Below are 16,045 nucleotides of genomic sequence, written 5' to 3'. Positions count from 1 at the left end.
GGTTCGGCGTTCTTGGAATACTGAGTCCTGCGGGCTTCTGGTAGCGCGGCCTTCATTCAGCTCAGGGCCTAATCCCAGCCACCTTTATGGTCCTCTTGAGCAGTACCGAAAGTCTGGGAAGAGTAAAGGAAAGGAGGGCCCCTCGGTGTGAACAGGGCAGCCACAGGTTGGTGCCCTGGAACTCTCAAGAGTATAAAAATCTATCATATCAAGAGTATAAAAAAACTACTTCTTCAGTAATTTCAGGGGCAGAAGCCCTGAATAATGTTAATAGAGTTCCATTAGCACTATTGCGGGAGGAGATTCCTAAATATTCTATCCTTTGGAGGCTTTCGCGCTATGCCAGAGGATATTTCCGTGAGCTTTCTCAGAGCACTGATGACGTTTTCTGTTCATTCAGTTTTGAGGCACTTTGACGTTAAGAAGATGGGAATGTGTTACCTGGGAAGCAGAAATGAGTTTGGGGGTTCTCGGGCCTGTTTTCATTTTGTACTGTCTGCCCCTTTCAGCCACAGCTGGTAGCGTTTTTGGCAAAAGAATTAAGTTTGTGGGTCTTCTATGAATCTTATTGGGCAAGCCACACCCACAGATCTCTGAGATAAGCTTTTGTCTATCTTGGGGTGCTGCAAGTTTGGGCTCCCAACCAGTGGAGGCCAGAAATCTAAGATGGATCTCCCTGGGCTAAAATCAAGATGTGGGCAGGGCTATGTTTCTTCTGGAGGCTCTAGGGGAGAATGTCTTTCCTTGTCTTTTCCAGCTTCCACTTGGCCCCTGACCCCTTCCACTTGGTGCTGTTCTGCCTATTGCCCCCAGGCCCAGCAGGTGCTAACCCCATAATGGCCAATGGGCGGTAGCGGTCTTCCTGCCTTAGTCTTGGGATCCCATCCAGGGCCACTGGGGGGAAGCAGAGTGCTTCACTCTTCAACTGATGCAATCCCGTCTATGCCCACTGGGTGGCGTCAGGGCATCCCTTGCCTCAAGAATGCAGAAGCGAGGATTCTCCTAGAAGTTGTTCTGGGGGCAGGGGGATTTGTCATGGGGTGGGTGTGGGGAGTTGTGCAGATTTCTACCTCGGGAGGGGTAAAGCACAGTTTCTGCTGCTACACCTGTCCTTTAGGGATGTCCCTTCCTGCCCTCCATGGTCCTGTGCCTGATGGTGCTGGGCTGGGCTTCTGGGGCAGATTTAAGACTGGCGCTGGCTCTGGTCCCGGAAGCGTCTTGTGCTCTGATGAGAAGGCCCCAAGGAAGTCTTAAGGGAAGCTCTGAAGAGCGCGTGTGTCCACAGTCGTTGGTACCTGTAAGTGGATGTTGGAAGCAGTCAGAGATGGTATGGGTAGGAGTTGCTGAGGAATCAGCGTAGGAAATAGAATATATAAAAAAAAGTGTAAAGATTTCACATGTCCCTTTGAGGTACCCCTTGAGCATCGCCCCTTGCATGCAGCTCCCGGCATTGCTTCACCACAGCCTCCCGTCCACGCCTGCACAGCCTCGCCATCAGCAGCAGCTAACATCCATTGAGTACTTATTCTGTGCCATCCTTGGTCCAAGGTGCTTTACAAACTTCTCTCCTTTCATCTTCACGACCACTCCATGAGGAAGACAGCATCCGTAGGCCCATGAATAAGCGGAGGCTTACATGAATAAGCGGAGGCTTAGGTTAAATGACTTGTCCAGGTCACACAGGCAGTGAGTAATTGAGCCAGAATTTGAACTAAGCCCACTGCCTCTTACCCACCATGCTGCACTGGCTCCTGGACCCTGGGTTATGGAAGAAAGAGACCAAGATAGAGTTGAAGCCACAATGCCATTTTCCTTGCTCACAGTTTATTTATTTTTAATTTTTTTTTAACGTTTATATATTTTTGAGACAGAGAGAGACAGAGCATGAACGGGGGAGGGGCAGAGAGAGAGGGAGACACAGAATCGGAAACAGGCTCCAGGCTCTGAGCCGTCAGCCCAGAGCCCGACGCGGGGCTCGAACTCACGGACCGCAAGATCGTGACCTGAGCTGAAGTCGGACGCTTAACCGACTGCGCCACCCAGGCGCCCCTCCTTGCCCACAGTTTAACTTCCATTATCACCATCATTTGCATCTCTTCCACGTCACCTACATCTCCATTTTCTGTCTTCATCTCTATCATTGTCATCTTTTTTATCTCCTTCTCTCCTCTGCCAACTCTGTTTCTCATCTCCCTCTAACTCTATATGTAATAGCAGAGTTATCAATAAGCAGAAAACTGGAAACAATCTGAATGTGGAGCAATATGAGGTTGATTTAAGTTCTGACATATTTATACAACAAATCCTCTTAATTTGTTGAATTTCACAAATACTTAAGCACCCACTCTGCCACGCACCATGACTCCAACGGCAAACACTGCATCATCGTTAAAAGAAAAAAAGCTTTCATTTCAAGCTGGTGGACTGAACTGAACGCATTTCCCCTTTTTCTTCCTCGAGTTCCCACTGAAATGACAGTGAAGATGTATAAAACGTCAAAAGCCATAACAGAACTGAGAACAGGTGCAGGGTGGGGGACACATCCCAGCCACTGCAATTAAAACCCCCTAGCACTTCATTCCTCAATGTGGACAACCAGAGCTCACCAGATACTTGAGATAAAACAGCGGCATAAAAGAGAAGGCTTTCCGGAGGAAATCAGAGAATAGAAGACAATTTTCAAAAAGTTAAAAACGTACAAATAGTTTTACTCGTAATAGTGAATACCGAGTGTTGTTGAGGATGTGGAGCAGCCGGAACTCTTGGACGCTGCTGATGGGAACGCAAAAATGGTACCACCACTCTGGAAAACAGTTCGGCAGCTTCTTACAATCGTGAAACCAACTTACATATGACCCGCTAGTTCTTCTCCGTGCGGGGACTTGTGTGCAAGTGCTCACAGAAGCTTTCTTCACGATAGCCCCAAATCAGAACTAGTCCAAACGTACGATGGGACACTACTCAGCAATAAAAAGAGAACTGCTGCTGCATGCAGCGTGGATGAATCTTAAACGCGCTCTGCTCGGAGAAGCCAGGCGCAAAATACTACAAACAACAGGGTTTTTGTAAGTCTAGGAAAGGAGGGGCACCTGGGTGGCTCCGTTGGTTAAGTGTCCAACTCTTGATTGCGGCTCAGGTCATGGTCTCATGGTCCATGGGCTGGTGCCCTGCAAGCCTGCTTGGGATTCTCTCTCTCCCTCTCTCACTGCCCTTCCCCCAAATGTACGCGCACGTGCTCTCTCTCTCTCCCTCAAAATAAACATTTTTTAAAAATTCTAGAAAAAGAAAAACTAGAGGGAGGAGACTGACATGAGGGACACAAGGGAACATTTTGAGCTGACGAAAATGTCTTCTATGTTGATTGTGGTGGTGGGTACACAGCTGTATACATTCCTCCTAAGTCATATTTTTATACCTACAATTGTTGAATTTTATGGTGTCTAAATAATGCCTTAATAAGGTCTGTTTTTAAGAGTGAAAATATGGGGATACCTGGGTGGCTCAGTTGACTGAGTGACTCTTGATTTCAGCTCAGGTCATGAGGATCAAGCCCTGTGTCGGGCTCTGTGCTGGGCAGGGAGCCTGCTTGGGATTGTCTCTCCCTCTTTCTCTGCCGCTCCCCAACTTGTGCATGCATGCACTCTCTTTCTCTCAAAATAATGTTAATAATCATGAAAACCAAAAAGTAAAAATAACGTATCCTCAGGGAAACCCCCAAAGGTATTTCCATCACAAAGAAAAGTGTAGGATACTACAAAAAAGGAATATATAATAAGATATAATTGAAAATGATTGTCAAAGCACCAATCAAAAGAAGGCTGGATTGGTCATACTGATATCAGACAAAGTAGACCTCAGAATGAGGAATATTGCCGGGGATAAAGAAGGTCATTTCATGCTAAAGGACAAAACAATCAGAAGGTAGCAATCCCAGATGGGCGTGCACCCAGTGATGATCTCTAAGGCACATGAAGCAAAACCCAAGAGAACTGCAAGGAGAAAGAAATCCACATTTACAGGTGAAGATTTCCACACTTCTCTCTCAATAAATGATAGAACAAATGGACAGAAAGAAAAGATGTATTAGACCCGAACTGCTCTATTCAACAACTGGCCTAAATGGACATTTGTGGAATACCCTGCCGAACCACAGAATGTGGCTCTCAACCCGGTGGGCTGCTGTGCAGGCACGAAGAATGAGAATGTATATATGCAGTTACTGTGCGTGGATGCGACCTTGTTTCTGGAAGTCCCCAAGGAACTTGGATTTTGCTAAGGCTGAAAGTTCCTGTGTATTACTTAGCACATTTTACTGAAATCAGAGCAGCCATTGCAGAATCTTCCAGAAAACTCCTCACTGCTCAGCCCTGGACCCCACTGCACTTCCATTCTCCTACTCCCCAGTCTCGTTACAAGGCTTAATAGAAGATGTCAAGGTGGGCACATGTGGGGGCTGTACAACCCAGGAGGTGAGTAAAGCAGATCACGGAATGGGAAGTGTGGTGTCCTACCTGTGTGTAGTGATGCTAGAAAGGATAGATGTAGGGAGGAAGAGTTTCAGGATAATATCAAATTCTTTTTTTTTTTTAATTTTTTTTCCATTTGAGACAGAGAGGAGAGAGAGAGAGAGAGAGAGAGAGAGAGAGAGAGAGAGAACGCACAAGCAGGGGACAGGAGGAGAGAGAGAGAATCCCAAGCAGGGATTTCATGACTCTGGGATCATGACTTGAGCTGAAACCAAGAGTCAGACACTCAACTGACTGAGTCACCAGCTCTGCTGTGCTGACAGCAGAGAATCCGATGCGGGGCTCGAACTCACAAACTGCAAGATCATGACCCGAGCCAAAATGGAGAGTTGGAGGCTTAACCGTCTTTGCCACGCAGGTGCCCCAGGATAGAACCAAATTCTTAAAAGAAGTTACCTCTGGAAAGGTGCAGTTATGCATAATTATTATATCACTTATCCAAAGAAACGAGTTAATATTTGTAAAGTGCTGAGGGCAATGCCTAGCAGATGGTTAACTGCTATAAAAATCATTATACTAAATAAATCTGTGTTTTCCAATTTTCCTACAATAAACATGTATTACTTTTATAACGGATAATAACAGTAATTTGTAAAAGACTTGTGGGTCCATTAAAGTCACCAGAAGGAGAGATGTGTTGTTGTTAACAAGATTTGATAACTAATGATCCAGGGGACTGAGCCCAAGGATGAAGGAGCCAGAAATGATGTCCAAGTGCCAAGAGTGAGCCCAGCTGACCACAAGAAGAAGTAAATCAACAGATATTTGTGGCGAGGCCCAGTTCGTGGGAGGCCTGGTGTACGGAAGGGATGGGAAAGTGTCCTTCTCAAACTGCATTTCACACAGAGGCCACGGCCTGATTTTCTGAGTCAAATCTTTATTTGGCAAACAAAGTTCCTTCCTGATAATGCAGCCACGTGAGAGGGGGTCCCCACCCAAAAGCATCTCCTCCAGAAAACGAGGAGCCGAGAGTCCCCCTCCTCTGCTGTTGCTTTTGTGGCAAGGTGGAGATGGCCTGTGGACGATGGGCCACGGGGCAGCAAAGCCCCTTCAAGGAGTTCCCTCCTCCTGAGTCGCAGAGTGGTGGTGGGAATTGGACCCCGGGGCCGGGAACCTCTTACCCATGGTTCGCTGGGCCATAGAGAGCTGGGTAGGAAGGAGGGACCCCGGAGGACAAGGCTCCAAGGGGCTGTGGTCCTGCATTCCACCTCCCTGGGGACAGGCAGGGGCTCCAGGCTCCGGCTGAGGCCCAGCTTGGAGTCACAGGGGATTCCGTCTCCTCTGAAGCCCAAAGCCGGCCTTGCTGGGAGTGGCAGCCACTCATGAGAAGGGGTTGTCATCGCCCCTCAAAATGGGCTGTGATTTGCTCCAAAGTCTTTCCTTTGGTTTCAGGGACACAGGACAGAGTGAAAAGGACACTGAAGATGCAGAAGGTGGAGGCGAGCCAGAAGGCGCCGTAAGGCCTGAGAACCTCCTGGAAAGAGAGGAAGGGCCTCATGTAGACACAACAGGTCAGGAGCCCTCATGGACCCTGAGCTGAGGCCCTGGCCCCCTCCGCCCGCCCCCCACCCAGGCTCAGGGGTGTGGAGGAGGGTCTGGCCCTGCCCTCCAGAAACCTGCAACGAGCACCATACACGGTGTGGACGTTGGGTGGCTGGGGAAGCTGGCCAAACTGTCATGAAGTGCCTCCCCCAAGGTCAGACCCCCACTGTCAAGTGACCCCTGGTGGCTGCCTCCAGGGCCCCCAGACCTGCTCTCCACACTGTGCTTTGGCCCTGCCCCCTGAGTTCCCTGCCCTCCAGGGGAGTCTCTTCTTGGTGCCACAGGGAGCAGGCTGCACTAGGCCAGTGTGAGCATGGAGGACACTCAGGACCCAGTGGCATGGAAGGAAGAGAGAGCACTTTCCGTCACTCAGAGCCTGGTCACCCTCCCAGGACGGACCTGATGACCTCCAAGGTGCCAGGACCAGAGGCCCCTCCCTTGTCAGCTCCTTTCCCTCTGGGACCCGGTGACCCAGTGCTCCCCTGCCCCCCGTCCCCCCCCCCCCCCCCCCCCCCCCGCCAAACTCTGGGACACTGTACACTCCTGGGTCACTGTTAGGTCCTTTACCACCGCACCCCCTCCTTTGTTGCTGGTCCCTCCGCACAGCTCCCAGTGAGTAATTTCCACCGCTAAGACTTTGCTCCGGTCTTCCCGATGTGTTCCCCAGTGCAGCCTGCGTGAGACCCAGGCCCTGCAGAGACTCCAGGCCAACCCCAGGCATCCATGCCTCTCCTGGCCTGCCCACCCCCACCTCCCCACCCCCTCCAGCCTCCCAGTGGTTTGTTCTCCTTCTGCTGTCCGCTGCCAGCCCAACCTCGTCCACCCCGTCCACCCCAATCCATCCACAGGGCACTCTGTCCACTGCATTCATTGCTGTCTCTGGCTCCTCCAACAGGCCTGGACATGGTATGTACCAGGAGACCTGGGGGAGGGGGGGCGGACAGGAATGAATGCCTGGACAGGTGGCCTATCTGCTCCAGAACCATCCTCCCCTATCAGCTGGGGAGCCCCGTGGCAGGGTCCAGGGCTGTGTCAGTCCATCTGTGCAAAAGTAGCAAAGTTTTAAAATGAACTGACGCTCCCACAACCCTGAGGGGAAGGTGCTGTCACCCTCCTCCATCTTCAGCCAAGGAAGCTGGTTTAGAGAAGGTGAGCAGCACACCCCAGGTCACACAGTGGGAAGTGGCCGAGGTGGGGTTAGAGCCCAGGCTTGTCAACTCCAAAGCCAGAGTTCTTCCCGCACAGCCCTAGATCCTGGCCCATGTCCCCACTGTCCAATGGTGGAACTGTATCCTGCTTTCCTTCTGCCGGAATGGCCTGAAGGCTCCTGAGTGGTCACAGCCTGTGTTCTGCACCTTTCCTGGCCCATCTGTCTTCCCTTCGTCCCTGACCAAGATGGCCGGTGTCCCAGGATGGTGGGGCCTCAGCCACTGGCCCTGAGTCTTCTGCAGTAAGAGTAATTCTAAAAAGCGCTCCCCACTGACTACGTGAGGAGGAGACCCTCAGGGCCTGCACTTACCATGACGCTGCTGAACTCTTTCGTCACCAGGAAGGCCATGAACCAGTTAGTGAGGACGCACACACCTGTGGCCAGGCCCTTGACGTGCAGAGGAAAGATCTCAGACATGAGGAGCCAGGGGATAGGCCCCCAGCCCACGGCGAAGCCTGTGGGAGCAAGACAGGCATCAGAAGCCCATAGGGCCGACCCCTTGGCTGGCCACAGACCCCCTGGGCCAAAGCCTCGCAGTTTCCAGCCAGGGCCCCCCAGCTCTGTGCCTTCCTGCAGCAATGTCTCAGGTCAGTCCCTCTACTTCTTAGTACCAGGCTTTTCTCTGTAGAATGGGGTCATGCCGGGGCCCGCTTGGAGGGCTGTTTGGGGAGTAAGTGAAAGGGGCAGAGAAGGGTTTAGCTCAGTGCCCGGGGCCTTGGTCAGAGCCATAAACGCAGGGGCGGGGGACCTGTGGGATGGGGAGGCCTGGACTGGCTGGGAGCCGCAGGAACCCGGCAGTGATGGAATGGCCCCACGGGCCCCCCGCCCAACCTCCCCATGGGCCCCCTCTCACCGGCGATGAAGAGGCACATGCTGCCCACTGCCAACCAGGCCAACCCCACGCTGGCACTGGTGGGCTCCATGGAGATGGGTGTCGAGAGGTCCACGTGTGAGGAGTTGCTGGGGCCGCCCTGGGTCAGCTTGAAGTAGGCGCCGAAGGCACTGGTGCTGAACACCATGATCACACCTGCAGGCGGAAGGGGGCAGTGTGCAGGGCTCTGGGAGAAGCGGACCGCGGTCCGGGCACGGGGCACTCAGGTTAGAGTCTCAGTGCAGTGTGGCCACAGTGATGCGGCCTGGGTTTCTCTGAGAGGGTGGTGAGCGGGACCCAGGAGCCCAGATCGGCAGCACCCAGCCCGGGCCGGCCCCAGCTTGGACCTCGAACCGGAGCCAACTCCAAGAAGCTCCTGGTGGCAGTGCCTTCCTGGACCAAGGAGCAGGAGTGGTAACTGTGACAGCAGCATGGGTTTCACTCCCGTGCAGATCATCTCTGGATCCTCACAATGGCCCATCGCCCCCATTTCATACAGGGAAAACTGAGGTTCAGAGGGGTGAAGTCACTTGCCCCAAAAGACCTCCAGCTTCTGAGTCACTTCTCCTGCTGGGTCCTCAGTTTCCTCCTTGTAAACTGGGGCCCCGATGGCGCCTGCTTGGAGGCTCACTGCAAGGGTCTGTTAGTGCAGGCCTGGTCTGGAGCAAGCACTCAGTAAGGGCTCCCATGGATCTCGGCCTTGTTCTCAGGGGTGCTTGGCTGGCCTTTTCCTGTCTCAGTGTGGTGGCCTTGGCAAAGACCCTCCAGTCTGTGGTGGGGACCCTGGCCTGCGCCACCCCATTTTCAAAGGGCCGAGCCCTTGCCCTCGGGCCTCACCTGACAAGGTCAGGAGCAGCCTCCGCCCAGCTTTGTCCATGATGAGGGCCGCCATGGCCGTGAACAGCACCTGGATGATGCCCACGATGACCGAGGCTAGGCTGCTCTCCTGGGGAGATGGGCCGAGGCGGGTCAGGCAAAGACCCCAGGACTAGGCCCCATCCACACAGCATCTGGATGAGGCAGGCCAGGGCGGAGGCCTCTTTACCTTGAACTTGGCTTCCTCAAAGATGGTCTCTGCATAGAACATGACAGCATTGATCCCTGACAGCTGCTGGAAGGCCATGAGGGAAACGCCGATGATGAAGGGCTTGTAGATGCTAGGAAGCCTCAGCTGGGCCAGGCGGAAGCCCTGCTCAGACAAAGGCCGGTGTCAGTGCGTCTCCCTACCCCCTCCCGAGGGGCCTGCTGGCTTTGAGCCCCTGTCCTAAAGCCTGGTGGAGGGGTGAGGCTCAGCTTCTTATCACCTAGGCCGCGGGTCCAAGACAGGTCTCCGCATCACTTTAGCCTCTCCATTTGTAAGGTCCTCACCTCCCCATGCCCTTTCCTGATTTGCTGGGGGAACTACAAAGAGATTACATGGGCACATAGCCAGGGGTTCCAGAATCCTACCAGCCTCAGGCCTGGGCCTGTGCCGAGTGCCTCTCCTGGCACCACCAGGCACATGCTAGGACTCCCATCTCACAGATGAAGAAAGGAAGGCTTAAGGATGGGAAGGTCAGACAGCAGGTAAGTGGCAGAGACTCAGTCTTCTCCGCTGCTCTCCAGTATCCCATTTAAAAATCCAGTTCCTCAAGGTTGCGCCTGCGTTTCCTTCTGACCCACCGGGCCTTTCTCTTCCTGGGACAGTAAGATCAAGGCTAAGGCCCAGCCAAGTAGTGGGGCTCCAGCAGGCCTTTGCTTGCTCACACATAGGACAATGCCACCACTTGTGCCTCTCCTCCCCGTGTGTAGTCTGCACAGCCTTGGGGACAGGCTGTGCTAGCCTCCCCTGGCTGCAAAGGGGCCATACCTCACTGTTTCCTCCCCACCCTGGCTCTGGATCCCAGCCCCTCACCTGGTGCTCGGCCCCGACAGGGGGCTCCTCCCAGGTCTGCTCCGAGCCCCACAGGAACTGCATAGCGGCCATGGCTTCCTGGCGCTTGTGCTGGGTCAGCAAGAAGCGTGGGGTCTCGGGCATGTAGCACATGAGCAGCAGCATGAAGGAGGCGGGTACACAACCCAGCACAGCCAGCCAGCGCCACTCCAGGACCCAGCCTGGTGGGGGGCAGGGGGGTGGTGGTTTCAGATGTCAGTGCGGAGTGGGCCAGCCTGCACCTTATCAGGGAGCGCCTGCCCTCTCACCAACCCCCAGGACTCAGCTTAAAGGGTGGGGGCCTCACGACCTCTGTGTGGCTACTACCCTTGCTGGCATTTGTTACTAATACTGTTGTTACCATCTGTTGAGAAACATTGCGTAAACAACGCTGGTGGGCGCATTATGCTACATCTGCTCAGTGGATATTTACGTGGCAATCAAAAATGAATGAGGCACTTGTTTTGTCTAAAAGGGAGGGGTGGGGGGCGCCTGGGTGGCGCAGTCGGTTAAGCGTCCGACTTCAGCCAGGTCACGATCTCGCAGTCAGGGAGTTCGAGCTCCGCGTCAGGCTCTGGGCTGATGGCTCAGAGCCTGGAGCCTGTTTCTGATTCTGTGTCTCCCTCTCTCTCTGCCCCTCCCCCGTTCATGCTCTGTCTCTCTCTGTCCCAAAATAAATAAACGTTAAAAGGGAGGGGTGGGAGAATAAATATGCATAGTCGTCATGCATGCACAGACTCTGGAGGGCCACAAGAAGCAGGCAAGTGGGCTCCTCTAGAGAGGAAGGGGGACAGAGTGGGAGAGACTTTTTTCCTGAACACCAGTGGATCAATATTCACAGAAATTGATCAAAGTGCAGGTTATGATGAGGTAATTCTGTAGGCATATTGACACCCATGTGTCTGTCCCAAATGTCAATGTCTGTATTTGGCAGGGGCTTTGGCACATTGCGGGTCCCCAAAAGCAGCCAGACTGCTGGTAGGACTCTGAATTAGAGTCTGGATGCTAAGTGGGTAAAAATGAATGACCACACACCAACATGTCGTCCACTCTGGAGAACCAGAGGGCACAGGCTCTGGGCCCTGCCACTGCCAGTCAGGTTCCTGAAGCCCCCATTCCTCGCTGGGTATAAGGCCATCCCTTGACAGTTCTCATGGGGCCTGCTGCTTTTCATGTGTTGCTTAATTTAGTCCCTCAACAGCCTTGGGCTAGGTAGGGTTATCTCCACTTAAAGACAGGGGAAGTGAGGCTCCCTGGGGCAGTGTGACAGAGCCAGAAAGTGCCCCCTAATGTGGAACCATCAGGTATGAAGCCTCTTTCTACCCCAGTTCTAGCGAAAACATGTCTGCCTCCAGAAGCTTCCTCATGTTGACCCCAGCTCTGACCCTCGGGTTCCGTGGGACCCTCCTCCTTCACGCTGCAAATCTAGTACTAGTATTTCTGAGAGACAGGCTTGGGCCCTCCAAACTCCTGGGCTGGAGTTTTTGGGGTGTCCCCCCACCCCCTTAAATTCTTAATTTGTTACTGCACAGTGACCCAACCAGTCAGCCCTCCCCACGCCCTCGGAATGGGCTTCTGCCCTGGGAAGATGAGGACATCGCCTTCTCCCACCCTCCCTGAGAGTTAGGCACAAGACCCACACATCCCAGGCGCTCAGGCAGGTGATCTGGGACCCTGGCACCTTGGGCACTGGCTGTGTGACCTTGGGCAAGCCCCTTGACCTCTATGAACTTTAGTTTCTACAGCTTCAAAATGGCCACCCAGCCATTAGCAGGGATCAAAAGAGATACCATGAAAACCATACCTGCCAGGTAGGCTAGGAGGATGCCTGTGACGACCATCAGCTGCACACAGGAGCCGAGCAGCCCCCGCACTGCAGGGTAGGCAATTTCAGAGATATACACCTGGTGGCGATGGAGAGAAAACTTTACTTGATGCCCAAGAGTTCTTAAAACTGAAGAGCCTCAGCTATTCAGAGTTGAGGAGAACCTCAGTTGGGGCTGCTCCAAGCCAGGTGGGCCTCTGGTTGCAGGTCCCAGGTCGCGGAAGCCCTCCCCGTACCTCCCCATGTCTCCAAGTGATCAGCAGCAGGTGTTTTACAGGGGATTAAGGGTATATCCGTGGCTGCTGTGTGTGTTTGTGGGGAGGTGGCACAGAGTTTTTCAAACTTTCATTTAATTGCATGGCTAGCCTCAATAAATACAGCTTCTGATGCAGTAGGTCTAGGGTGGGCCCCAAGATTCTGCCTTTCAACTTGCTTCAGATGACACCCAGGCTGCCGGTCCAAGGACCACACTCTGAGCAGTGCCCTTGGAACCAGAACTCTGCCTCAGTTGCTACTAGTGACTGCTACTGCTTTCTCTGGGCTCGGGGGCCAGAAAGGTCTTGCCCACACTTCTAGGTTATTCTATTACCTTATGCCGACGGCTAAGACGGGTGTGTTTTTGTCCAGTAACAAAACCCAAAACATGAAATCCAACTCCACTGCTGCCCAGAAAATGTGGGTAAAGGGAGTGGCAGGTGCAAAGGGATGACCAGGGAGGACTCACAGCCACTACTTTCGATGTCACCAGGTTGACGTGTGGGTAGTTGATCAAGCCCATGGCCAGCAGCAGTTCCCCGGTCACCCTACAATCTCAGCTGCCAGGGTCCAAGGCCTTCCAGGGCTATACATGCAGAGTCTCGGTCAGTCCCCACAACCAGTGCATGAGGCAATGCCCCACTTTACAGGGGAGGAAACTGAGGCACAGAGAGGTGCTCGGCCCCAGTGAGTGGCAGAGCCGGCACTGTCAGCCTGGACAGTGGTGGCTCAGGAGATGGGGAGAGAAGAGATACAGCAGCCGGAGGACTAGCTCCTGAGTAGTGAAGGGGAGCAGCAGAGCCCAGCAGCCTTTGCTGCCAGGACAAACCAGAAGAGAATTTTCCTAAGCTGTATTCAATGGTCTGAATGACAGTGGAAGATCTAAGATCTGCAGGCTTCTGTGACCATCCACAGATGGCATCTTATTTGTAGAGCAAGAGAGAGGACTGGTGAAGTGGCACAGTCCTGGGTTCGAGTAATAAGTAGCTTTGCCACTGACTAGTTGTGGCTGGACAAAGGACTTCAGTTTCTGAAGCTCACTTCATCTGTAAACAAGGATAACAGCGGCTCCTTCCAAGGCCCGTTGCGGGGGTAAGGAAGATAAAGCTGGTAAGGGGAACGGTGCCAGGCACCCAGGAGGCCGCAGCCTCCTGTCCCAGGGCGCGAGGCTGGGGGACACTCACCGGAGCTACGAGCGAGGCAATACCGCAGGCCACGCCGGTTAGGAGGCGGCCCCCGAGCAGCATCCACACGTTCTGGGCCGCGGTGATGACTGCAAAGCCGACCACGAAGGGCAGGGTGCAGAGCAGAAGGCTTAGCTTGCGCCCGGCGCGGTCCACGAGCCAGCCGCCCAGCACGCCCCCCGCCGCGGCTCCCAGGGTCACGATGGCCTGAGGGCGAAGCGACCGCAGGATGAAGAGGGGACGCCAGGGAGCCTCAGCCCAACCTCGCCCTCAATCCCAGCCCCAGCAGCAGCCTCAGCGAAAAGGAGATGGGGGTCCCAGGCTGGCGGTCCGCGGGGGAGGGTGACCCCTGGCAGGAGAGCCGGGACGCACCCGGAGGAGGGTCTCAGTGCCCGCCCAAAGCAAGGTAAGGGCGGGGTCCCCTTGCGCGTGAGACGGGAGGAAGAGGGTCCCAGGCGGGCTGGAGGGTGAGCCCGAGGCCTCACCCCGAACCAGGAGGCGGCGGCGTCGTCGAGGCGCAGGGCCCGGGCCGCGGCGCGCCGCAGGCTCGGGATGGCGGGGGAGCTGTAGCCGAGCGCGAAGCCGAAGGTGAGCGGGCCCAGGGCGGCGGCGAAGGCGGCGAGGAAGACCCGGCGACTGAGAGGGGCGCTGCGGGGACAGGGCGGTTGGTGAGCGGCGCCGGCCTGGGCGCAGCAGAAGGGGCCAGGCCACTCCCTGGGCCTGAGTCGCCCCCCTACCCGCTTACCTGCCGCCGGGCGGCCCCAGGAGCGGCTGGGTCTCCTCCTGGTCCTCCGGCGTCATGTCTGCACCCAACGCCTGCTTGGTCAGCTCTGTTGCCTGAACTGTCACGGGTCCCGCGAGTGCAGCACGCACCCGCCTCTCACAGCAGAGCCGGCCAATGGGCGGGGAGGGTCTGCTCAGGGGCGGGATCGGGACGGCCAAAGGGAACGCAAGGCGGGGTTAGCGTCTGCGCTAGGAGCCACCCCCCCCCCAAATCAAAGCCGACCAATGGGAGAAAAGAGCCGGTTGGTGTCGCTCACTGGAACCGCCCCCAGGACCTAGCTCGCCAGTGTTTAGGTGGGGCGGAGTTTGTATCTGGGCCCGGACTATAACCATCCAATAGGAGTGTGGTGCGAACCCAGAGGCGGGATCAGAAAGCTGACTCAAGCTGAGCTGGCCAATGAAGGTGGAAGGCGGGGATTACATTTTCTCCTGGAGCCGCCTCTTAGTCTAGCTTCAACCAATGAGGCTAGCAGCAGGACGAAGGTGGAGCAGGTAGGTCGCGCACCCGACTTCCCGCCCCGACTCTGGGGAGCAGGCTGCTTGGGCTGCTCTGCAGTTCCTGCTCTGCGTTAACCGCTGCCCTGGGGCCTGGGTTGGAGGCACCCGGCCCAGATCAGCCCACTGAAACCGCAGGGAGGAATGTCTTCAAACGACTGTCTTGGGCCTCTCTCTTTCCTTTTGGAAGCTGGGCTGCTGGGGGCAGAGGCATGGCCCTGCGCGCTGCAATCCACCTCTGTGCCGGTCACTACTCGGGGCCCCCAGATTGCTGACGGCTACCAGCCAACAACCACTAGGACCTCCAGGTGCTAAGTACCTGTGTTGGGCACGGTCCTCGGTTATGCGACTGATCTGGGCTTAAATGGTGAGCCCCAGGCTCCCGGTTAAGTTACATTCACTTCATAGGTCATCTTAACTCTTGAATCTTCATCTTACCACCTGCCATCTTCCAGTCTCTTGCCGATGTTAACAGCTAACCTCTTCACATACGCACCCAAGTCACTGCTGGAGGTACGATGTCAGGGATCTGAAGAATCTTGCCATTAGTACCTGGCAAATGCACACTCTGTATGGGGCAGCTGAGGTGCAGTGCTGTGTAATTCTTGCAAGAACCAGGGCTATGAGAGTAAGAGGTTTGGCTTCTAATCCCTCTCTGGGCCTCTGTTAACTCATCTGTAAGTGGGGATGACAATATCCACCTTCCGGGAAGGTTTTGAGCAGAGGCAATGCACATAAAAGACCAAGCACACGTGAAGCACTCAAGTGCTAGCCAGTATGACTATGAAAGTTGTTTGACCCAGTGCAGCCACCTGATTGTACTATCTTTGAAGACAGGCACCCGCCCCTCTATGCTTCCACAGTATCTTGTGCTCAAGTTATAAATTCTCTCAGCTCTTATCACTGCTTTGCGATCACCTGTTTACTTCCCTCCCTCCCTCCCTCCCTCCCTCCCTCCCTCCCTCCCTCCCTCCCTCAGTGGTATGACCTCCTCCTCCAGTGAGTGGGCCCTGGGTGCTTGCAGAGTGGATGAATACCTGAAACCCCATGGCAAACGGTGTACTCTGTAACTCAGCCAGTGGGGTGTGCAGAGAGGCTTACGTGGACAGGACACAGCAGTGAGCCCAGCTAGCACAGCCCTCTGAGCCACAGGCCCCTCCAAACCTCCTCCTGCCCTCTGGTCGGTGATCTCCCTTCCCGTGTGCAGCATTCACTTCTTGGCCTTTGGAAGCAGATATTGCTGCCAGAGCAGCCACCCACCCCCCCTTTTATAAGCGAAGCCCCATCGATCTGATTTGTAGGCTCAACCTCTTTCTTGCCCTTTCTATATTTGCTCCTTGGATCCGTGACTCCTGGCAAATTTTGGGGTGGTTCTGACGCTGCCAATCTCTTTGGAAGAATGTTCTAAATCACCCTCGGCTTTTCTGTTCCCGGCTGAGAAG

The 16,045-nt window shown here is 54.7% G+C and overlaps 1 protein-coding gene across 3 annotated transcripts; it reads right to left on the bottom strand.

The window, feature by feature from the left end:
* Window positions 1-5,382: 5,382 nt before the first annotated feature.
* Window positions 5,383-14,192, bottom strand: SLC2A8 (solute carrier family 2 member 8). Of its 3 annotated transcripts, XM_043567416.1 has the most exons (10): window positions 14,071-14,192; window positions 13,811-13,973; window positions 13,326-13,532; window positions 11,866-11,965; window positions 10,044-10,243; window positions 9,195-9,338; window positions 8,987-9,095; window positions 8,132-8,305; window positions 7,588-7,733; window positions 5,383-6,000 (listed from the first exon to the last, which is right to left on the bottom strand). In XM_043567416.1, exons 1-10 carry the CDS (start codon window positions 14,124-14,126, stop codon window positions 5,863-5,865), a joined length of 1,437 nt encoding a protein of 478 aa, XP_043423351.1. In that variant the 5' UTR covers window positions 14,127-14,192; the 3' UTR covers window positions 5,383-5,862. The 3 variants fall into 3 exon arrangements, with proteins under 3 accessions (XP_043423351.1, XP_043423352.1, XP_043423353.1); XM_043567417.1 differs by lacking the exon at window positions 13,811-13,973 and having other exon boundaries at window positions 14,071-14,160; XM_043567418.1 differs by lacking the exon at window positions 7,588-7,733 and having other exon boundaries at window positions 5,915-6,000.
* Window positions 14,193-16,045: the final 1,853 nt, after the last annotated feature.

The sequence above is a fragment of the Prionailurus bengalensis genome, chromosome D4 (assembly GCF_016509475.1).
Source record: "Prionailurus bengalensis isolate Pbe53 chromosome D4, Fcat_Pben_1.1_paternal_pri, whole genome shotgun sequence".
Taxonomy (NCBI): Eukaryota; Metazoa; Chordata; class Mammalia; order Carnivora; family Felidae; genus Prionailurus; species Prionailurus bengalensis.
The sequence above is the reverse complement of the archived record's forward strand: the minus strand, read 5'-3'. Positions and strand labels throughout refer to the sequence as shown.